Source organism: Seriola lalandi, unplaced genomic scaffold (assembly GCF_002814215.2).
Source record: "Seriola lalandi dorsalis isolate HSWRI2012SDOR001 ecotype SW California unplaced genomic scaffold, Sedor1 jcf7180002054657, whole genome shotgun sequence".
Lineage (NCBI taxonomy): Eukaryota > Metazoa > Chordata > Actinopteri > Carangiformes > Carangidae > Seriola > Seriola lalandi.
Genome location: NW_019525210.1, coordinates 567,400 through 592,544, shown reverse-complemented (window position 1 = coordinate 592,544; position 25,145 = coordinate 567,400). Strand labels below are relative to the sequence as shown.

Below are 25,145 nucleotides of genomic sequence, written 5' to 3'. Positions count from 1 at the left end.
GTACTCATGGGTGCAGAATTGATGTCATTTTGATTAATAAAATCAAATTTAAAAAAAAATATTAAACATTTACTTGTTCAGCTTCTCAAAAGTGATAATTTATGATTTTTGTATGGATGTAAATTGGACAGATTTTGGGGTCTGTTTGTTTTCTTATTAATCAAAAAATTGAACTAATGGTGAGTTGATACTGAAGGTTCAATATCAAGAAAGTTTTGACAGGGTAATTCTTTATTGAACTTGTTTTAATTTGATTTAAACTTGGGGTGACTCATGCCTGAAGCCAATTTTCTCTCTTTTCCTGTACTCCCGTGAATATTTTGAACATTTCCTGACACTTTGGCCAAATAGCAACTCTTCCTGCCAAAGCCGAGGCAGAGGCCACGCAACACGACGCACCATGGGATCTTTGAAAAACATCACCAACTGTTACTATGTTGGTCCCAGTCAAACCTCGCTCTCACTCTTCAGCTAATGGCCTGCCTCCTCTGGCGACAGCCTTTGCTGCTGGACTTCTTTGTATTTATATATAACTCTGGTAAACTGGAGGAGACAGCTTGAGAAAGCGAGGTATGGTGGAGGTGAGAGAGAGAGAGAGAGGCAGCATACAGAAAGGGAACACAAAAACAAACTGGCAGGTGATTTTCTCACCAGGTTTGGCTGCCTTCTGACAAATTCATACACCAGGTTCCTCTTTTACTGATACATGAATTTATATAAGCCATGCTTTTAACACTTATAATCTATACTAATATTTTACCTGAACTTATTATGTTACTCATAACAGGTGTACATTTTCAAACCAAATAATGAATTTAAATATTGCTTATTATGTGCTTTTGTCTAACCTTATATTAACTGTAGTCCAACCATAAATATATTTACAATCACAGACATTTGCACAGAACAGGCCAATTTTTCGATTGCGATCATGGAAATAGTAGAAGTGAAACTTCAATTATCTGTGTAAATGTAACTTCCAAGATAAGGAACTTGATATAACAAAACATGCTGCGTTGGCTTAGGTTGGTCGTAATAAACGTTTTCAAAGTTATCAGACTGTTAGACTGACAAAGTGACAGAAGCAGGGAGAAGAAACAGAGGAAGACTGAGGCAGTGTAACAATCTTGTAACACCCCAGCAGCAGTGATGAGTCAGAAAAAAGGACTTTTATAGAAGTCCTAGCTGTAATTATCTCAGCATTTTGGATCAGATCCCTTTAGACTTTGCGCTTGCCTTCCTTCCGCCCTCCCTCCCGGTTTCATCATTGCGATCTTTGACTGTTCTCGTGCAACGAGTGCAAACACAGCCGGTGGAGTCTTGCACCCATTTTAAAAACATCCGTTGAGCCATACGTGTTCCCGCCGAGAAATGGATGATATCTGATCTGTCATCTTTGCAAAAGCATCACTCAAACAGCTGATGTACGGAAAAACACATGTCCTCCATTCTGTCACTTTATCATCCTTCAAAAGGTTTTTTATTATCCGTATCTAAATGCTCTCCAGATTAAGAAAGGTTTTTTAATTAACGTTGAAATTTTTCTAATTACATTTCGTTAAAAGTGGCTTAATTAAAGCAACTGAATTTTTTTTTAAATCCTTTCCTTTCTTCGAGGCTGCAGCAAACAAGTTACAAAAGAGCATATCACCACTGGACTTGATCCTGATTGGCTATCTTCACAAAACAACCACTAAAGTCCATCCAGTCAATCGGGGTTGCAGCAGTGCACAGCTGGATAGCACCCACTCAGCAGGTAAAGTTCACTACTATTCTACATGAAACATCCTACATATCAATATTTTGATCGTGAGCCACATAAAAACTGACACCTAATCAGAACACCTGAAAAATGCAGTACCTTTGATTCTGTGGCATCCCCTTGCGTCAGGCTCTTTATGTTTTCATGCAGTAAAAGTCACCCCAAAAGATTTCTCCAAGGTCATTCTTAAACCTTGAGACAACCTAAACGCATCTCTAACCCGCTTCAGTTTCCTGTTTCCAGTTTCCTTCCAACCTCGTAACTTCCCCCGTGAGAGTAATCAAGTTTCATCTAATCTTAATTCGGATGCGGACTCGCACTCCAGCACCAGTTGCACGGCTCAAATGCCACGTGAGAAAATAGGTTAATTGTATGAAACCTAGGGTTGGATTAAAATGACCGCAGGACATCAGCGTTGACTTAAAATAGGCTTATGAAGTAATGTAAGGTAAGAAGCAGAAAAAAATCTCTGCCAGGTTTATAAGTTTCTGCTCTCTGGAGGAAAAAAAAATTCATGAAATCACCAAACCTCTCCAGGCGAGGGTCGGTGCTGCTGAGAGAAGAATAAAATCTCCATTTAGAGAAATCTGGCTGTAATTTCATGGGAAGTGATGAGGTGATGAAATGAAATGAGAGTCTTTTTTGCAAAGAGTATTTTCTTTCCTTTGCATAGGGAAGAAAGACAAAAACTGAACTGTACGATTTGATCCAAAAGGAAATCCACGCTTGCAACAAAAACATGACTACAAGCAGCTGAAGACAAAATAAATGAGGCTGATTGAGTTTCACTGATAAATAGATTTAGCTGTACAAAAAAAAAAGAAAAAAAAAAGAAAAGAAAGATTTAACCGTCAAGTATTTATCCCATTGTGACGATTTTCAGAGCAGAAGCTGTAATTTGGGTTTGAGATGGCGGCTAACCGTCTGCCAGAAGTCCCATCTGCACCATCATTAACACCATTCCTCCATTTCAGGGCTTCGAAACACAGCTCCACTCACACAAAAGGCACACATCACATTTTCAAAAGCTGCAAAGGAACACGACACAATATCAAGTTTCTGTCAACAAAACACTCCGAGTTAAACATCCTGCATTTATGCCGCAGGAGAGTTTTCAACAAAATCTTTTATTGAATTCTTTTTGGTTTCAATACAGACAGACACACAAATGAAAATGAAAAACGGGTGCTATTCAGAAGTGTAGGGCTGACCTGAATGCCTCGAAGCTTCATAGCATCTACTGTTGCCAAAGATCCCAAACAGCCCATAAAATTAAACAGTAATCCAATATTATTCCTTATTAAATGTTCTCAGACAAGGAAATTTAATCTAGTAATAGTTTCCTGCATCAGAGCTCCCATCTGACATTACCAGCACCAACACTGGGACTGTGACACCTGACCACAGGACCGGCTAAAAAGTTGCAACAACATTAGCAAGATGTGTTGGCAAGGTGAGCTTCTGGAGTAACTTTCAACTTTGAAACAAAAAGTGGAGCGCCAAAGGAATGGGGCATATCTCAAATCTACAACAAGTTTGGTAAATCACCTGAAAACTGTAAGTAACAGCTTAGGCATCTCGCAACTGATAGAATTTTCTTTTTTTTTCCTGAAGCTTCAAAATGGTATTCAGGACAGACCTACAAAGTTTTTCCCAATATCTTATCCAGTGCTACACACATTCACAGGGGAGCAAAACATGGGAAATACCTTTCATCACCTACCTACATCAGCAACAGCAACACCAATGCTACAAGCTTTACAAAAAGGTGTATATGATGTGGAGATATTTCTTGGAGGTATACATTGTAACCATGATTGCAGAGAGAGAGACAGTTCTCGCAGATTCAGGCTTACCTGGTTGTTTCCTTGATTCCTGTTTTTCTCTTTGGTGACTGTTCGCCTCAGCGTGAGGTGCTTAAAATCACTTTCGAAAATTATAATAGGCTTGTTTACTACGCTTGTCTCTCGATTAATTTCCTGATTGTTGCAGGCTCTTGCTTGAATTCCCTTTTTCGGACCATTTCATTTCCTTTCCCTCCATTTTCTCAGGAATGAGGTTCGATGATAATCGCTGTGTGAGTGCAGGAATATTACATTCACAGGCCTCCGTCTCTTTTCAAATGTGTGAGACCAGCAATCAGAACAAAATTGTGAAATGGCTGTTTCCAAAAAGGGCAGAAAGAACAGGAGAAATTGTCTGAATCAAACTCATTCCCCACCTGCAGTGAATGCAGCCGTTTGTAATAGAAGCTGAGGCGTCTTCAGCTTCCACTTACCTGCAGTTCCTCTCTTTTTCGTGGTTAAAAAGACAGTTTGAAAAAGGTCAGGTTATTAAAATTGATAGCTTCATGTGTCAGTGCCGGAGCAGTTCTTTAAAAACTTGTTCTTCACAAAAAAAAAGAAGGTGCCTGCAATCTGGAAAACTGAGCTGAGAACAGAGAAGTCTGTGGGGCTGTCTTCTCAGATTTGTAAAAAACTTGTTCTTGGTTACAGGACACTTGCCTTACTTTCTCTTTCAATGTTGTTCTTGAGGAATGACAGGTTGTCTTCCTGAGATGGCGTTTCAAAGAAAACCTCCTTTAAAAAAATAAAAATCTTTCTCTGCTCTTGTTACACAGGAGAGGTCTTGAATCCAGACGACCAGAGACTCGCAGTAGACGGATGCATCAGTCTTTTCTCTCTCAGCGTTTCTGTTCACCTGGTTTGACTCGTTACCCTGCTGGTGAACTTACCTTCTGAGATCTCGTTGTTCTCCTCTGTGACTCCGTTGTCGTTTCTCCTCTGGGACTGAACCATCTCGACACCTGATCGCTGAGCTGGAAGAAATAACATATAACGAAAAAAATCTACATTAATGAAGGGTGGGAGAGGAGAGGAGAACGAGGAGAGGAGAGGAGAGGAGAGGTGCGACACAGGATGTATATCAATCAATTTCCCAATAATCAAAACAGAACAAACAGAATACACAACAGGGGAAGTGTTTCAAAGAGAAGAAAGAGAAAGAAGCCTTTGCTAAAATCAGACAGAATAGAATGGACTATAATAGATAGCAGGCAGCAGCAAGTCAGACACAACATTAAAACCTTATTTCGTTTGATCAGTGTGATTAAAGGCCTGGAACCTGATGAGCCTGCGGATCCCAATGAATCAACACTGATGGTTTCTGTTTTAGTCTAAACTGGCTCCTCGTTATTTTATTTTGGCAGAACTGTCCACACTTTATATTTGTTTGTTAAAATCAGTAAATCACTCATTTGAACCCTGCTACATATCGATTTGACGGCTGATCACTTCAATACTGATATTCAGCCAAAGCTGAGGTTTATAATTTTAAAAGCTACACTGACACCAGACCACCCACCTTTAAGATCTAATACTGAGTTGGCTAAACTGCCAGTGAAGGAGCGGATAGTTATATATAATTATAATATTCAGTATGATTTGCTGCTACATAGTGTTTTTCATTCAGCAGTACACCAACAAATCATTTGTGAGCACAGGAGATCATGAATATGAGGACATAGTAATATTATGCCATTTCTTTAGCTTTGAAGAGCAGCATGAGTTTCTAACTGCTGAGTCAAAGGACTTTTCCACCTCGACATGAATATATTTCCAGAGGACACACCTGTGGATTTCTGCATTAAGAATCCTTTTTAAATGCTTTGTGTGTAGTATTTGTGTTTTCCTGAAGCAGAGTATGGTAATTAATATCAGCAGGTTTCTGAATGTCAGTGACTAAAACAAAGTAAACAATGCAGTTGGCATATTTCTGTATTCAAAACCACAGCGGGGAACCGAGGTGTGCTGCTGTTGTTTCTGTTGCTGATGCCGTTTGAATCCTTTCCTGCTTCGCTCAGCTTGTCTTTGACTCCATCCTCCGCTGACCACACAGCTTAAACAGCATCGGCCAAAAACACAGCAGAGGTATCGCTGAACAATGGAGGCCATAGCACTGCTGTGTTGCTCTTGTGGCCACACCCCAATCAGTGATGTCACAGCAGGTATTCTGCCAACCCTAGCTGATGGAAAGCACCTGCTGTGACATCAGTGATTGTAGCCAGAAACACAGCTTGATGTCACACAGAAATTAGTTCGGCATCAGTTTCGTGTCGCGTGTGATTCAACGTGGCTGCAACCTGTTCATCACAACGTCTTAAGCCGGGCTCGGACTGCAGGAGTTTTAATCGATTTTGAAATCAGCTAGCATCACACGCATAAGTAGAAACTTCACCGGTGTTCTTCGCTCTAATCACACACTACAAGATTTGAAAATAATGGTGCTTCATGCATTACATGGGTCTGTTCCAGAAAGCAGGCTTTAGTGAAAACTCTCAGATCAATATAAAGATGAGTCAGTTACCATGGTAACTTTTTTTAAGTTTATTTGGGAGAAGATTAAAATCCAGATTAGTCATTAGTTTGTTAGGCTACCCAATATCTATCTTCAGGAACATGACTTTGTCTTATGATCATCATTCAATGTGAGGACAGAGACAGCGATCTCACATATTACGCAGAGAGGCTTCATCCTCAGATCAGTCCGTCTGAGACTGTGTGGACATTAAGACACCTGTCAGACCGTCGATCAGTTCCTCCGCACTCAAACATTTACTATGCATTCAGCTGTGAAGCCTCACACGCACATGACTCTGGTCTATGAGGAATTATTTCTCATGTTCTGATTGGTCGCACTGATGAACAGTCCTATCATAGCTGTCATACTGATGTGATACGTCTGAGTGAGGATGACAGTGATGCAGCTGAAAATACTTTCACATTTACAAACTGGACTAAAAGTAGTTTAAAAGTGAGGTTTTGAGTCTGAAACTGTTTTAACAGTATTTCAGTCAACTGTATATAAATTTACTACAAGTTCAAATACAGTTATTGATGCTGTTGAGCAGGATTTTTAAAAGTAAATTAGACATCTGAAAATTTACACTCAGCTTTAACCTCAACACATTTTCAACTTAAATCACCAAAATCATGAAGCTGTTCCTGGGTCAGAATCTGAGGTTACAATCATAGATCTATAAACTTCTGTCTGATCTATTCATTTATATTTTCATCTAGTGCTGCAGCACAACTTGGTCCGCATCAGGTTACATCTGAATAAATATGTTTAAACATTTAATCACAGTAGGTTCCATCCGGAAATAAAAGCTAAAGCTAAATAACGTGGTGATCGTTTTAACTAATTGAGTCTTTTCTCCAGCTCAGACTCTTTCACTGCTGCTGTTTTTTTTTTTTGTTGTTCTTTTTTTAGAAATAACCATGCTTTAATGTCCCACGCTCATCTTTCTGGCTCTACTGGATTAAAATGGAGGCTCTGCTCTTTATTTATCGGTTGCCTTGGTGAATCATTGAATCAGAGATCCATTGATGATGGCTTTTTATAATCCTCCCGCACAAGGTTAACTCAGAGATGATTGAACTGACTCAGATCAGTTGTTCTGGAACTCAAGAGTTTTTCCTGAGAGTTTCCCATCTCAGGGTTCATCGACTCAGAGTCCAGGGTTAGAGTCAGGGTTTGTCAAACCTGCTTTCTGGAACAGACCCCAGGATGTTGCTAAGATTATTGTGCCAGAGGCATGGAGGGAGCAATCAAGGGAACAATTCACTACTTCACCTGATCTTGTGGGAAGGCAGATGTAAATTAAATGGCGACCGTTGTGCAACAACTCGCCGTAACATTAGTAAAACTTTACAGTGAGAAAAGACAAAAGCAGATGGCTGAACGAGATGCGGCCAACATGGGCTGTCTGTTCTTCAGCAAGAACCGGAGGTGAGATTTTAACTGTTCGTCTACCGATGTATTCTAACTAGCTTTACTGTTGCCTGGCAACACCGTCAGCTGTGCTGGGACTGACAAGTCATAATTGTAATGATCCCATTTTTAACTAAATATCCAACATGTGTGATATTATGGGGGCGGCCCTGATGAGTCTGTGGGCAGTTCAGGAGGCTTGAGACTGGATCTGTGAACCCTTCACTTTACCCAATAATATGGGCACCAGATCCGTATCAGTATTGACCCAAGGTCCAGGACCAGATATCTCCTCCGACTGTCAGGAGGGGTGAATCCAGGTTAAATTGGCCTTTAATTACATGATGCCAATTCTTTAAACCCCCGATCTAAAGGCAGCCTGAGCCTGTCTGAAATAATTGGCAGTGGAGTTGTACTACTGAAAGTTGATCCTTTAATTCAGTTCTCTTACCTTCATGTTTGGCCTGAAGAGGTTTGCTCTCCTTTCCTCTATTGAGAGCAATGATCTTAAAGTTGTATTCTTTAGAGGGGTCAAAGTCCTCAATGAGGAGTTTTGCTTCCCCCCTTGACACCTGAACCACCTCCTGCTGTCCACCTGTTGAGGGGTGAGAGGAGAACAAATCATCAGTAGCTGAAGTCTGATGGTTAGAGAGAGTAAAAACTTGTTGGTTTAAATTCCAGCCACTCAAGGGGAATCTTTTGTAAGATTAATTTAATCATGAATTTAATGGGGAGAATAAGCAAACACAGTAAGGGCTGGAAAACAAACCCATGTCAGCGTTCACAGCCAACACAGACTGACCAGATCATCTGGGAGCAAGGCAACACCTTTGAACCATTTAAAAAGCACCATGCACACGCAGCCAGCAGCACGGTAATATAAACCTGCTATATACAGGAAAAAGCTTTGCTTTATATTTTTAGCATCATCCTTTAGAGACCAAAACCAACAGTGAATTCATCCTCCGAACTGATTGTAATGAAGGACAGAGACTCTTAAGGAGGATCACTGTTCAAAATTAAAAGATAAAATAAACACCAACCTTCAGTTTAAAATATCTTCGGAAACACAAACACAAATTTTGTGCATTAACAGCTTGAAAGATGTGAAACAGATAATTCCAAAGTACAAACGTTTCATTGTCTTTTATTCTACTTCCATTGTACCTTTCTCCATGTAATTACAATAGGTGCTTCGGGATAATTTACATTGTCTGGCAACCTTTCACTTCGCAGGGATCATCCAGCTTCAGTATTAACCGTGTAATTATGTTGACATAAATTCAATACAGGCACTCACAACACCTGTTTTAAAAGCACAAATATCTACAGAGTTCAAGCAAAGAAGTTTGAACTCCAACAGCAAAACTTTTTGTGAACAATTAAAACTACAAACTCAACTGCGAGGGGGCAAATGTGACAGGCTTGTGTTATATGGAAATATCAATCTGAGAGACGCCTACACAGTTAACTGAGGACGGGCAGAAGTTTTTTTTTTGGGGGGGGGGTTGTTTTTTTTACACCTGACCTGCACATGAAACATTTAACATAATTTTAGAAAGTAAAATGGAGGAAACAGAGTACTCAGTACTGTCTCCAAAATGTGTTTGTGCCAGATCAAGTTTCTCTGTACATGGGCAAGAATGCAGCACTCTATCTGTTGAAGCACGCGTGTTTCTTTTGGACACTAACACAGTTTGACCCCTGTTTCACTGAGGACAGACATACTGTACATCTGCAGGTCTTCTCTTCTTAAACTGAACTGAAACAAGCCCCTACAAGGGCTGATGCACATGATTTTACAACCCAGGTCTGTGAACTGCTCTTTAACAAGGTTTGATTGAGGATTTGATTTTGGCCAGAAAGAGGACAGCTGAAACTAGTTATATCAGTTCATACCAACAGTGGAATGAAGTTTGCCTCTCATTCACCCATTCACATCTAATGAGTCTCATGCTCGAGAACACTGACACAGGGTCAAGGAGGAGTCTGGGATCAAACCACCAACCCTGCTTATTACCTGCTGAGCCACAACACCACACTATAATGTTCGCTACTACTAATTACACAGTGAATTATTTGACTTTATCTGGCTAATATATGTGGGTCCTAGATACTAAGTTTAAGTGTGTGACAGTTAGGACTCCATGTCTTGCTCAAGGACACTACAAAAAGGCAGCTGGTGAAGACACTCGGCGCGGTAGAGAACGCCATTAATGACCCTTCAGCTCAAACCACCTACCAGACTATCATTATACATGTGAACTGTACACACATACTACACACCTCTCTGCGATGTTAAGTGGCTTCAAACTATTTCCAAATATGTGAAAATGTCTTCAGCTGCATCTGAAAGTGACATAATCACTCAAACTGTTTAGAAAAGAAAATGAACACTGAGAAACTCTGTGGCATCAGAGACTGAGGAGAGGAAAGATTAACTTTAATAATGGCTGAGGTGGAAACGGCTCCTCGCAGCAGCAAAGAGCAGAGAGAAAACAAATAAGAACAAACAGTAAAAGGTAAAAGCCAATAATATGAACAAAAAGGTAATAACGCGTGAAAACGAAAATCAAATACATCAATCAAATAAAATATATGTATTCAGCATCTAATCCTGCCAGATAATGTGCTTTGCCGTCGTAGCAGCAGACAGTTTGGCAGAAATCAGCAGCTGGCTGACTGAGAAGAGCAAGGTCTTAGAGAGTCTGTCATGTCCACAGATATTGACTGAGAAGTCCAAGATCATCAGAGTAACAACTGCAAATTAGTTTAAGACTTTGATGGGAGCTTTTTTTGTGTGAATAAATTCAATTTGTCATTTTGCCATCTGCTCAGTTTTTCGCTTTTGCTGCTGCAGGTGGGATCAATACGTCTTCTTAAATTGTCAGTTATCAAAGACACTTTCTTTATGGAAAAAAGATTGATTAAAAAATCTATTTTCCACCATCTGCTACAACTAAATGACTGGCAGAAAAAACAACAACATTTTTTTAATCAGGCAGTAGTTCCTTAAATTCCTAAATGACAAAAAGTAAAACTAAATAAAATAATAATCTGCTTGTCTTCACATTCTGGAAGTAAAAGCTTGAATGTGCATGATCCGCATGTGGCATCCGTCTGCCTCAGTTTTAAACTATGACAGCGTATGAGTCATGTCTTTACTTCAACCAGGAAGACAAGTTCAATGAAACCATCCAGCTGAGCTCCAAAAAAAAATTCCCCGCTGTTTACGGAAATTAACTAACACTCTGTCACTGCTTCTCCACCTTCATTACACCCATACTGATACCAGCAGTCTACAGCCAGAAGATGATCATCCCCGTCATTCACATCCCAAAACTCAGCCCAGAAGGCACACAGCCATCCTTGCACTTCCACTTACTTTTTAAAATCAGATTTTTTTTTTTTTTTTTTTTTTTCTTCCTGTTCTTCAAAACTAAGCACTACCCAAAGGCAACATGTTGCAAAGCGAGCTGTGTGGGCATGTCTCAGAAATGAGGCCATCGCGCTTTGGTGAAAATGTCAAGACTATTTGAATATCTGTAAGAATATGAAAAAGGCAGTCAAGCTTTCTAGCATGTGAGGCTGCAGAAACTGAGAAGTATATACATTATGTGTCAAAAGCGTAGTATATATTTTTTTTTAAAGTATTCCCAACACTGAAGCAAACATTCAGCTTAGCTGGAAAATGGCCGGAAAACAAAACCAGAGCATGTTTTTCATTGACAGGAGCTGCAGATGAAAAGATTTTGTCTGGATCTGTCACTCTTCCCCTGCCTTACCTTTTATATCCAACATCCGTCTTTCCATTTACTCTCTATCTATGTCTCTCTAGCGCTATCCTTCATCTTGCCCTCTAGTGTCTCCCTTTTCATATTCCTGTGTCATTCTCTCCATCCCCCCGGCTCTCCCTCACAGTGTCAGGGGATGGCTGCCTGTGCTTACGGCATCTTATCTGACATTTTCTCCATTACTGTGATCAAATAGACAGCCGAGCCACCCCAGAAGCTACAGGTTTACTCTGCCACTGGCTGACAGCAGCACTAGTGGCAGAGGTTGACTTCACCTTCAAACTTCAGGCAACAACAGACTGCTGCATCCAGCAGAGTAGAGGGAAACAAAAAAATGTGCCTCTGGTAAAATATTAGGTTCCCAGGCAATGACAGTCTGAAGAGAAAGAGGAGCCGGCACGGTAAATAGATGCTCCCAAAAGACAATTTATTAGGTACTTTACAGTTCTTTGTTGTAAGTTGTATCGACATTATTTCATCATACATCACACTGATGGACTTGACCTGAGTTTCACACCTGGGTTGAGTCAGGTCAAGTCTATAAATTGACCTTCTTGGTGACATGTTCAATGTTGAAGTATCAATGTCAGAACATAATTACTGCACTAAATAAAGCAGCTTTGTGGGAGCATCTGTGCGGACGGGCAGATTTTTTCTCTTGAGATTATTTTTGCTTATTTGTTTATGTTCCTGATATCATGATGAGATGCTTCACGTCACAAACAGCTCAGTCAATTCTATTGCCTGAACAAGTTTAGAAATTGTTACTTTTGTGATTTTGTTTTTTCAGCTGATAGCTCAGGACCAACAAAATGGACAACAAGCACCACTTGATAAATCTCACTGTGTGATCAGACTGACAGTTTGGACGTGGTAGCGAGCGTAGCGTGATGAAAACACCAGGTTGAGACACCAATCAAGAAAAATGCCCCAGAGACAGCCTTCTTTAAACCTTAATACCTCCTTAAATGTGTTCTGTGTAGTCTTTAACTGCTCATTGCAGTTGTGTGCTGTAGAGGCATAGGCATCGTTTATATGTTATGATCTGCCAGCACTGATAACAGTGTTTCCCCGACCATTGCCTTGGGGAGGCACTGGTTTATATGGTATGTTCTGCCTGCGTATGCATGAATCCTCACACATAAGGAGGGGTGCAAGTTTGAATTTTAGCCAAATGCAGAGGATGATAATGCATATCGACAGATGGAGGAAGCAATGCCCCATTTAAAAAAATCTAACTATACACCATTAAAAGAGGAGAAGACGTCTGCTGGCCAATGTTCGGGAAGTAAAAAAGGTTTTGAAATGATTTTGAGATGCTGTATCAAACATCATTTTTAGGCTTTAGGGATCCTCTCAATCCATTTTAGTGAGAATACATTAGCATGTTAGCTAGTGTGAAAAAATAAATGACTTAAAATTGTATAGTGGTAAGAAGCTGATACTGTGTAAATGGATCTTTATATAGAGGCTATCTGTGATACTTCCACATTGGCTTTAGCTTTTGGCAACTAGCTACCACCTCTGCTACCCTTTCGGCAGTAGTCAATTATGAATAAGTATGGAATTTGCAGACTAATTTATCTCGCCACAAATGTTAACAGTGGGGAAAATGTAACTATTTCTTCCCTCCTGTCTTGGTAATGTATTAAAACAGTCTTTCCTTTACTGCTCCATTATTGTGCTGATCATCTGGTGTTCCTAGTGTCTCTACAAACCAGCTGAAAGATTTGTACTGGCCCTCACACCTACCTCTTTGAACCCCTTTAACTGTCCTCCAACTCAGATTCTCAAAAAATAAGCTTCTGGTCATAACAGTAACAGGAGTAAAGAGGTTTCACAGCAGCACATGCATCTGCACATTTTCCCACAGCAATGAAAATCTCTTTGCATCTGATGTTTTCTTTAGTGGGGAAATTAACCAGAACAGAACCGAAAGGAAAGAAATCAAGGAAGAAAAAAACAGTACCCTGTCAAATCTACATTATTCCTGTAAAACTAATTGACTGAGTAGAATGTAGTTCATGCTGATTCCAAACTGAATGTTCGAAACATCATAACAATACAATAGTGAAGGAAGCTCACTTTCTGCATTTATTTTCTCTGACTGCAATAAAAACCTGGGCAGAGTATGTTATAACAATTCTATAACAACAACACACCTTTTCTTCAAACTTTGCACAAACACGTGCACACTGTCTGCAATATTTGTGCTTATTCTTGTCTATTTTTTCTCTCTTTTCCTATTTTAACATCTATATGCAAATGAGCATCACCTAAAATTAACCTAAATGCTGAGGAAGTGTTGCCATGAGCTTGTCAGCACTGTGAAGTGAAACTGAGCAGTGTTAAATTAGACCATACAATCTTTGAATCCACTGATCTTTATATAAATAAAAAATAAAACAATAGCAACTATTTTGATTCAGACAGATGAATGAATGTCTGTCACAGCCCACTGAACACTTTTATATTCAACATTTGTTGGAGAACATCCTGCACCAACACTAAAAATATTTACAGCATCCACAGCCTTCTACAGCTGCTACCTACTGAAAACTAATTTGAATGTCTTTCCAATGGATTTTTTTTTACGAAGCAATCCAATCATTTGTAAGAATTTCTACCCGTTTGTGTTGGTGACCAAGCCGCCATGATGGAAGAGACTATGAAGGTCACAGAGGCCTGCCTCACAGAACATGACGCATAAACTGACCACACTATAATCCATCACAAAATGAAGGTTTAAAGCTGTGCATCACATCCATGAAAGCTCCAAACGTCTGCGGTGCACCTGTTTACACTGACTCCAATAAAAAAAACCTGGCAAGTTTTCTAACTGAATGATACCCATTAAGATTATAATCACACATCTCACATATAACTATGATTATAGTAAATATATGACTGACACAGAATGTTAAGAGTGTAAGAGCAATAAAACCGACATAATATCTATGTTTCCAAGTGAAGAATTCAGACGGGTCCCACCATATAAAACCAGTCTCTATGTAGCTGCTGCATTAAAGCGTCTGTACTGATGTTGAGACTGACAGTGATGGTGAAGGCTCACTTGAGTTTACACTCAGTTATCAGGTTATTATGTAAACCAAGCCGGTGTAAAGGTAATATATGCTGGCAAGCCCTTCAAATGAATCAAATGAATACATTTGTGTCCTCTGCCAAAGAGGTTATGTTTTCACCCTTGTCTGTTTGTTTGTCAGCAGGATTACGCACAAAGAACTGAACCGATTTGCACTGAACTTGGTGGAGGGATGGTTCATGGGCCAGGGAAGAACCCATTCAATTTTGAGGCAAATGTAGATCATTTACATTGAATTTGAAAGCGTTTCTCTGAAGTCTGGCCTGTGCTCGCTCAGTGGCTTTCTAGTTGAAACTGTTTTACAGAGGTGCAGATTCAACTTCATAGTCATTTTTGGAGGCTGTAGTTTGTGCTGCTGTTGAACTGTGTAGCGTAACACTGAGCGATGCTCCTAACAATTACTCTACCCTCATCGGAATAAATGGGTTACAACCAAGTGTCGGATGTGTCTCGGGGGAAGCAAACCTCAGTCATCTACTCCCAACCCCACTTAAAAAAAAAACCCTGAACTGGATCCACTCACTTGCAAAATAACTCCCCATTAACAACAGTCTAGACCCAAGCTGAGCTCCACAGTGCCATGCTCAGCCAGGAGTATCTTAACAAGCTTGTGGTAAGCAAACTTGTTGAAGCATTCATTGGTAAATCCAAAAGGTGTCTACTGCAATCAACCACAGAGTTTCACTGTGGACACTTGAACGGTCCTGGTATCAGTTATCTCAGCTCCTGTGTGTGGTTACGCGTCTCTTTCTCTTCAGAGTGAATTATGAACCAACGTGCAGGTGAAAACCACATAAAAAAGGTTGATTTGTTCTGCCTCAGGGGAAGAGGTTCAACTACTGTGCTTCTCTTGCATAACTAGAATTTTTGTTCCACCAGCAAAAGACAAATGCAATATAGCTAACATGATTTGTGAGCAGACAGTAACCGTGTTAACCTGCACACACACACACACACACACCCCCCCCCCCGCGCTCACCGACGCATCATCCTAGTGAGGAGCTACACACCTAATCCATTACAAAGGTTGTACAGCTTGGCTTCCAGGTGTGAATGTGGGTAACTGTGTGAAGACCAGGCAGGACAGTACAGGAGAGGAGTATCAATTCCTTTTTTAGATTGTTCTGGATAAATCAAGTTTTAACTACAAAGTTTCTGCAAAGACCAAAGCTCCACCAAATCTGAACAACCCTCCAACCTCTGAAGCTAAGGCCTCAGACGGAACAGTTCAATCTTTTGGATTTAATTTTCTGGTCTTTAGATCTTTTGTGGTCAACTCTCACTACACTTTGAATTTATTTCTCCTTATTTGGGGAGAGACAGGTAAAAGTACGATGCTGGCAGCTTAAGAACCAGAAGCCCCTCGTCTGGATCTTGATTAAAATCTAAACAGATCCTCATGCTGGGGGGCGATCACTTCATCAAATTGCAACTACACCTGTTTGTATGATTTTGAGAACTCTCACTGAATTTCCCCTAGGGGATAAATAAAGTATCCATCTGTCTATCTATCTACAAAACACAAAGCCTGTAGTGCACACAGTCCCTGGCTTCCTTCTGTCTTAAAGGTAAATGTATCAACGATGAAAATAAACACTATGAGGGGAGTCACGACGAAAGCTCCAGTAAAACAACATTTCTGAAACATAGACTTCAGTGTTTTTAAGGCTGCTACTCGGGGTCAGTGCAAGGTCTTACCTGGTTGAGTGGTGTAAATGACTTTGTAGCTTTCAAACTCTCCTTTTGGTTCTTTCCACAACACTTGCAGTTTGGTGGGGCTCAGGACTTTGGCACGAAACCTTCGTGGTGATGAAACTGGTCAGAGACACAACAAAATAAACAGCTTTACACAACAACTGTCAGTTTGAAACAAACTGTAAATATATGAATGTTGAATGAATGAATGAATAAAACGTTCCCTGTCATGCACCATCCAACTCCAATATCTTTATCTCTTAAAAACTTCTGTCATCATTAATGCATATTAGTGGATTACAACCATAACGCTGGATTGAGTTCAATTCTGTTCAGTCATTGGGTAATGAAGAGACTTTTACGCAAACTGTTTAGGCTCAGAATTCTGATTGAAGGACTGAAGGATCTGTTCCTGCTTTTCAACTTCTTATGCATTAATACAACCTTATGTTGTGTCAAGCTGTCAAATGAAGTGACAAAAGTGTCTATTTATCCTTTTCTAGTCGCGTACAGCTTCACCGCTCAGGATGTTTTACAAAAATGCAGGTTTCACAGAATCTGCTCTCCTTCTGTTTGACTTCTCCGTGGTCATTCATCCGCTAAGCACAAAACACAACTGTGACTGAGTTAAGTTAGATTGAACTCCCTCCAGAGTTATGGCGGCGTGGAGGCAGTCGCTCCATCTGTGTTTTTAAACAGTTAGGAAAAGAAAAAACATAAAGAAGGATAAATTGCATCTCATCCAAGCGGGAGGATAGACATCAGAGAGATTAGTTTGCACAGATGTCACATTAAAAAGCAAAGTCCCATTCTCCTTCTCCTCCTCATCCTCATCTTCCTCATCTATTGACGAGCCCGCATTGTGCTCATCTCTGTGGGTATACGACAGGTCTTCTTCTGTGTTCCACTTACCGTTGGCATCAAAGCAACGCCCCTGCCTCTCATCCTGATTAGCTGTTGGCCCTGTCAGCCGCCTAGAGGCCTATCACCTACTTTTCTCTCTGCACCCTTCCCTTATATTCATTTTCTCAAGCTTGCTCTCTCTGTCTCATCTCTGTCTCCTCATCTGGCCCTGTCGCTCTCTGCATATCTGATCCCTCCCTGTCCTGATCTTTTTGCCTTTCATTTCTTTTCTTTCTGCATCTGTGCTTTGAAATTGTCATCAGGGGTAAGAAGAGGATGAGAAAAAGGAGTGAATGTGACTCCCTTTTAACTGCAAGGAGAGAGAGAACAAAGGACACCAAAGGGAAAGGCACTGGAATAGCATGTGTATACTATTCCTCTCCTGTCCTCAGCAGGAGTGTGTAGATGTACAACATAGACTGACTATCAAACTGAATATCCAAATACTCTTTACAATGGCCTCAACCTGTGTATAAACCCTCTGAAAAGTCAACAACACTGTGTGTTGAACTTTTTTCTTGTACTTAAGACTAGGATCATATTTCACTATGCTCTTGGGCAGTGTTGTTGTATTTTCACATTAAGACACAAGTTAAAACACTGGAACAAGGCCATTGTAAAGCACTTCAATGCCAAAAACCACATTTCCAGGGTCAACAACCACAACACCCCATCATTTTCACACCGGTAGAGCCAAATCCCAGATAATAAATACGTATCTAGAAGCATTCCAAATCTAATTTGGTTAACTATGAAAAAAGAAAAGTCAGGGGGTGGAAAAATAAAATATAAAACCCACAAACTTGTGTGTTTGTGTCCTCATTATGAGGTAAGCCATCTGCTGCCGCCGACTTCTTTAAATACCTACACAGTGATTGATGCTTGGTAGAGCTCTGATGCTCTGGAGTGCAATAAACAAGGGGCTTAAAGGGATAGTTCACCCAAAACAAAAAATGAGAAAAAAATAATGACTTTGGAAAATGCACCTTTTAGAAGGATTTTTCATTGCTGTGTGTCTATTGCGGACAAAATTCGTGCATGTTGTCTGTCCATAACACACATGGTAATAACAATACATGTGACTGTTTGAACATGAACAGATTACTTTTTTTGCAATGTGCCGCTCAGGGGAAACTGACAGCTTTGTGGAAAATGATGCAAATTTGAAGAGGAAGTGGCTGTTTGCTTCAACTTTTCAGAACTGATTTAGCTTCCCTGAATCTCTCTCCACAATACAGGATTCAGTCAAGCTGATAAGACTAACCACCAAACACATCTGCAGCGTTCTGGGTGAACCACCTCTTTACACACGTCATTATCTGCAGAAAACTACTCATGTAGGTATGCAAAGAAACTTGAGTTCAGCACAGGAAGGATTATCCTGATTTCAATGGAGAGAATGTGAAGCCGGCGCATTCAACAGCAGGCAAATATATTTATATACAAACACACATAAGGAATACTGTACCAATTATCTCACCAACCTGGGGATGAGAATGAGGGCTGCATGGGATTTCGGCTCAGGGTTTAGCTCTCTGTCTCGGAAACAAAGGACATTCTCTCATCTGGAGAGAGCTGCTCAAATCCCAAATGATTCGAGACGCAGATTTCGCACCTCTGTTTGTAGTTGAAATTCGTTGATTTCGTGTTTGCATGTGTTATGTGTACCCATGTGAGTGCATCTGTATGTGCATGAATTATTTACGTTTGCCCAGGACTGGAAGCAAGTGCATTCTGGTGTGTGCATCGTTGCACCTTATTCTGTGTAGCTTTAGTGGTTGTTTTTTTCTAAATCATCTTCCAGTTCCTTTGCAGCCATTCACACACACACACATACACACGCACACATAGAAAGCCATGGATGTTCATTTGAGAATGTATTCTCACACAGAGATAAGTATAAGATGCTGAGAAAACAGCCTGGTGAAGACAAAAGGCCTCACCTGCAGGCATGGGAACTTAATTCTCATCTATTTCTTGTGGAGAATCTTGAGCAAACAGCAGAGCCGACTGCTGCAGAGTGTCGAAGAAGTGTTCGTCACACCCACCGGGAGTTGTGCAACAAGTCAGACGCACTGAGTTTTGAGTGCGTTTTAAATTATCAGTGAGAGAGGGAGAAGCGGGTCAATATTACAAGGTGAAGGGACGGTGCTGAGTATAGAAAACTCTCGTCTGCAAAGGGGAAGCTTTGAAGGGAGCTATAAAGCAGTGATAGAAAGTTTTCCCAACTCAAAGTCACGAAGTCTCAAAGTTTGTAAATGTGTCTTTATATAAAATTCCATGAATCACGTTGTTGCCAAGAACAGACTAGCTTCAAGATGCTAAACAGAGCAGTAAATCCTTATCACATTAAATTTCACCAATCAGTATAATTGCTACACTGCACGCTGTAGTTTTCACTCCCAGTCTGACACCATGAGGTCAGATCTAAAAAGTAATCTGCGTCATTACCTTACGGCACAAAACCGGTAAAGGTCCCTGTCCTCTCAGACGAAACTAGAGCGAAAGCTTTCAGAGTCTCTGGTGATACAGGATTTAGTAAAGGGAGTCAAACACTGGTGGAAAAACACATTTATATTCTTCATGTCAAAATTTTGTATAATTTGGAGATCCAATTATTTTTCTATTTCATACACTGACAATTTCTACTGCTGTCCCCACAGCTGCTGATTATATTCACTGGAATGTCAGAAGCTCTCCGAAATGAAACGTTGACCTAGAAAAGGTACCACTGAACAACACTGACATTTGACCACATTCCCCTCGACCCGTTTCCCCTCCAGCTACAGAAACCTACAGATACTTCTTCCATTATCTCTGCAGGCAAGGAAAAACATGAGAAGCCTCCACAAAGGCTGAGCTAAGCCACTGAAGTCACTCTTTGACCTTTCACCTTTTAAATAAGGATTTCATTACAGGTGTCTTTTTAGAGAGTAATTTAGGACATGACAAAGTAATTACTTAATAACCGCCCTGACTCCTAGGAAACCTGGTAAACAGAGAGGCTACAAGTTCCTTAGTTTCAGATGGCCATATTCTTGTTGGCAAAGGTTTGCGCTCATACATCAGCATGAAGCAAATTTATTTTTTATAAGTCAGCTTTTCATGTTCCATTTCATTTGCTGTTTTGCTGAAAAACTTGTCACCTTATCTGACTCCCCTGATCTAACAGAGAAACACAGAGATGAGGAGATTTGCAGTGGAAGCTCTCCAAGCTGATCATAACTCCTCAGCTCTTCCTGGGTCACTGCTGTAGCCCAGGCTAGCACACTATGGCCTCTTCACTGAGGAATGCTGTGGTTGCTTTCAGTTTACTTGTACTCTGTCCAAAAACTAGCAAGTGTCCTTATTGTGACAGTTACTCTGTTGCACAAGTCTCAAGATGCATCTTTACTGAGCCTGTTAGCGTCGCAGACTGACTGATGAGCATTTCTTGGGGAACACTGAAATGATCAGTCAACTGATAGATAAGTCAATCTACAGAAATGAAAACATTGATTACTATCACTGATTAATCACTTAGGTCATTATGTATTTTCAAACACTAAATATTGGCTGGTTCCAGCTTCTCAGTTGTGAGCTTATGCTGTTTCTTCATTTAATCTGAAAATAAACTAAATAACTTAGGTTATAATAGGTTTGGTTGGACAGAACAAACATGTGATGATGTAACCATGTGCTTTAGGAAATTGTCAGGCATTTTTCAGAATTACATTTTTTAGACCAAATGATTAAATCAGATAATCAAGGACACGATCAGCATATTTATCAATAATGAAAACTGTTAGTTACAGTCCTTATCTCACTGGTCAGAGGGTCAGTCAGAGGGTCGATCAAAGAGCCACAGTGCTCCAGCCAAGTATCGACTATAGTTTATTCAGGTGCTTCCAGACACTGAATGGCATCATAGACGTGAGTGGCAATGGACAGGAGAGGGAGGGTGACTGATACTCTCGTCTATGCCCACAGCTATTTGTGCACACTATGGAAAACAATATAGGGTCCAATTTTAAAATATTACTTCATGGGATGATAACAACATGTACATGTAGTAAAATGCAGTGTATGGTCAGGAGTGGGTGTACATGGAAACTTCCAGTATAACAGCTGTAGCAGAGCTGTTCCCTGCTGCCGGCCAGAGGGATATGCCCTCACTGTCGGAAAGCAATACATGGTTTCATTGTCCAGGTTAGCTAATTAGTATTGCATGCTGACCTTCCAAAACCCTAATCTGCTATTATGGTATGGCACAGTATCAGCAAATGTAGTGACTTTATAGTTATGGAACAATGTCAGCAGACTTTGGTTTGACACTGCAGCACCGAGCAGGTTTAGTCCTGTTTCAGGTTCAACGGTGCCAACAACCTTTGAAAGCTGGCTGATGCAGAGTGTTTGGGTGCAGCATAAGTACCACACTGAATCAAGGCAAAACATCAGTCTTTGAGTGTGTTCATTTTTACTCCATACCAGATGGAACACCAAACACATTAAGATTGAGAACAGATACAAAACCTTATCTTAGATTCGTGGTCAGGTCTTTGATATAAAAAGGGAAAACCCCACTCAGCACAGCTAATTTAAGACACATCATGAATATCAACCCATCGTTTGCATTCCTAGAGAGTAGGTCTCCTTTGGTAAAAGGGAAAGTTTAAGATTGTTAAGGTCGATAATGGTGTTAAGGAAACTCATCTCTCTGTTAATGAGGTAATAAAAGAGGGTATGTGTTAATTGCTGAATAAGTTAAATGGGTTAAATAGAGTGAGAGACAATTTCAGTGCATGATTAAAATAAGAGTTCTCGCTGCCCTACAGACAGTGAAGAGCTATGGTGAAACACACCAATGCGGACGTACGTGAGCAAAAACTGTTTTACGCTAAGTTAGAGGGAGTGATTGTAAGACTGGGGACTAGTGGAGATTTCACATCTGTAACCTGAGTTAGAAACACATCTGTCATTAGAATGCCCTTTGAACATTCCCACAAATACATAAATAAATAAGATAAACACATGTGGATTAATTAAAGTGACAGAATATGCCACAACAAACCCATTTGTCAAGCAGACAGCAAAACACAAGTTCTCATTATGATTTTGGCATCAAGGCTTTTCCCTTTGAGACAGACACATGTGGGTAAATGCACATAACAAGGATAAATTAAATAAAAAGAAATTATTTCTTTGAAGCAAAGCTGCACATCTAAATTGAAGCAGCGAAATTCAAAATTTAACCTGCTGGATAAAAGGATGAGAGCAAATGGTGCCTGCATTTCCACAACAGGGCCACACTGAGGTTTACCAAGCCAGCAATGAGCTTATAATCTTTATCATAATACTGAAAGCAGACAAAGGGTTAGTGATTTCTGGGGACATGACACCATCATGAAAACAACCAAATATTTTTTCAAGTAAATGAGGAACTGTGACTGTTCATAGCCTTGCTTGGCCCTGATATGGAAAGCCCTGGCTGGCGCTGCTTGACACCAGAATGGGAAGGCCCCAGGAAACCCTGCTTAGCACATAATAGGAAGCCATGTGAAGCCATGTGAAGCCATGTTTGTCTTTGTGGTAGAAAGCCTTGTTTAGCCTCAAAGCCGAAGGACATGTTGAAGAAAACTGTCATCATGGCAACAACCACAAAAAACTGGGTTTCAGTGAGGAAACTGTTGGTCCTGGTTGGCACCATGGAAATTCTTGGTACTGCCATTTGGCACCATTTCCTAGAAAGTCTTACATAGCCATGTGTGGTCTGGTGCAGTTGTGTGGAAAAACCCCTATTGGCCCTTGAGTGGACAGCAGGCTTGTGGAGGTACTTACCTTGGCCCCGCGCTGGCTGAGGAAACAGAGAGATGAGAACCAAGCCCAGTAGGCAGAGACTCGGTCTGAATGAGAACTGCATTTCTGATACCAGCAGACAGGAGGACACGACACACCTGTGCAAGAGACGGGTGAGGAAAGAGGAGGGGGAGGGGGGTGGAGATAAGGCAAGGAAGAAGAAGAGAGAAAGAGGAGGAAGAGGAGATAGAGACAAGAGAAGTCAGACAGGAGAGAGGAGTCAGAGAAAAGAAGTAGGTGAGAGGATGGGGGGGTGACAGGTGAGGGAGGAGGAGGGAGAGTGAAGATAAGCAGGAATGTGAGAGAGGATGGAGGGGAAAGGGAGAGGAAGACAAGAGAGAAGAGTAGCAAAAGGGAGGAGTGAGGCAGAGGGAGAGAAGAGTAGGATGAAAGGGGAGTGTGAGAGGACCAGGGAAGACGAAGAGGAAGAGGTGGAGGAGGGAGAAGAAAGGAACAGTGGAAGAGAAGACTTAAATTCACCATATGACATTTTATAAACACGTTATCCTAGATTTGTATGCAGTACTAAGTCAATGAGATCTGAGTCAACTAGAATCAATTCCACTGTTTGTTCAGTTACAGACAAACCTAACCTTCTTGTATCTCATTGCTGTTAATATATCTTAAAAGGTGATTTCATTAACTGCAAATTTAAAACATTTCTTTTTTTTTAAATGGTGGACGGTGATACAAATAGACATTTGTCTCTTAGTAGGGACGCTGCCACTTGATGATGCATAGATTGACAATTTCACTTACATCAGAGACTTGTTGACAGCCCCTCCCCCTGCCCCTCCCACCAAATCATTCTTTCAAATCAATGCCTCTTTTGCTACTTCTGTATGTCCCCTTGTCTGGAGAATTGCATTTTTCGTTATATGAAACACAATTTCTTACCATATTGAATGTCAGGGTTAGGGTTAGGGATCAATGTGACCACATCAGTTGGTAAATAAAAAGAGTATTATCAATGTCAGTAACACCTTCATGTCTTCCAGGCTATATCAAACACAGGGCTCATTATTCTCTGCAGAGGTAACACAGCAGTCACATTTAACGGCTCCATTTTCACTTAAACTTGTCCAAAAAACAAGATATGGAACATTAATAAAGACTGACGATATGTTTTTGTTTTTTTTTTAAATACTGGAAGCAGTTTCATGATCATTACAACCACTGCAGCTGTGCATCTCAGAAAATACTCTCTAACTGTAGGGTTTAGAAATTAAGATGTTTTATTTCTATTTATTCATTATTATTTGAATTCAGTATATATACTTACTGTTACAGCTTGGCATTTTCACCATGTCAGTATTAAGACAAGCATGCTTGTGGTGATAAAAAACTGAGTTAAGATTATAGGTCTATAATATATCACTGTAATATCCATTAAATATTCCCTCAGGCACCTACAGCGTGACTGTAGTGAGTCACTGTAGTGAGTTTACGGGACACTGAAACACCTGGCTATTTTATGTCCAATTCGTTTACTGAACTTTTAGAATACCACCTTCTGTATAGTTCAGAGTCCTTTTTTGAAACTGTTTCATGCTTCTAACTCGCATTATGGCATCACAAAATATCCTTTAAAGGCTGTGTCTTTGCATCTACCGGATCAATCCCTCACTGATACAGTAAATACATTTTTAAGCATCGGTTGTTGCGCACTCAAAGAAAGCACAGCCACTCGATGCCGAGAAAAAATATATAAGATATTACATTTTTCCTCAATAACTTTTACAGTAAATAAAAGCAGCGGAACTTTTCCTTAATTGAAATGAGCACAGGTGAGGTCTGCAAGTAGCGCCATCAGCAGCACAACCACGCGCGGATCTGTGTGTAACGTGGAGAGAAAAGGTCCGCGGATCTTAAAAAAAAAAGAAAAAGAAAAAAAGAAGAGCTGGTTTTGCAGATTTGTGCAGTGTGTGAATAAAGAGCAGCTCTACCTTCTCAGATCATATGTTTCCAGGCTCCGCAGCTCTCCTCCGGACAGCTGTATAAAAGGCTCACTAGTCCTCACAGCGTCTCTGATCCACTCTGTTAACCAACTCTCCGCTCCCTCTGTCGAGCAGGAGACAGGTTACACCACACAATGATCGGCCGACTCGAGACTACCGGTAAAACATTTCAAAATAAAATCTCTGCTGACTACCACAATTTGGTGAATATACAGCGGTGCTCCACCTCCAAACCAGCATTGATAATGATAATTTAACAATGATTGAATAAAATATTTCCTTCTACTGTTGTTATCCAAGCTATTTTAACGTAATTTTATGCT

At 40.4% G+C, this 25,145-nt stretch overlaps 1 protein-coding gene across 4 annotated transcripts in view; it reads right to left on the bottom strand.

The window, feature by feature from the left end:
- LOC111665676 (collagen alpha-1(XIV) chain-like) overlaps positions 1-24,906 on the bottom strand; it is a 167,274-nt gene extending 142,368 nt beyond the window's left edge. For 3 of the 4 annotated variants that reach the window (XM_023420750.2, XM_023420751.2, XM_087177839.1), the window contains exons 1-5: positions 24,811-24,906; positions 22,847-22,962; positions 16,130-16,246; positions 7,986-8,129; positions 4,497-4,580 (exon numbers count right to left, since the gene is read on the bottom strand). In XM_023420750.2, the coding sequence (XP_023276518.1) occupies positions 4,497-4,580; positions 7,986-8,129; positions 16,130-16,246; positions 22,847-22,928 (427 nt within the window). In that variant the 5' untranslated portion in view covers positions 22,929-22,962; positions 24,811-24,906. The remainder of the gene's footprint in view (positions 1-4,496; positions 4,581-7,985; positions 8,130-16,129; positions 16,247-22,846; positions 22,963-24,810) is intronic. The other variant, XM_087177840.1, reaches the window with a different exon arrangement.
- Between the last annotated feature and the right edge of the window lie 239 nt (positions 24,907-25,145).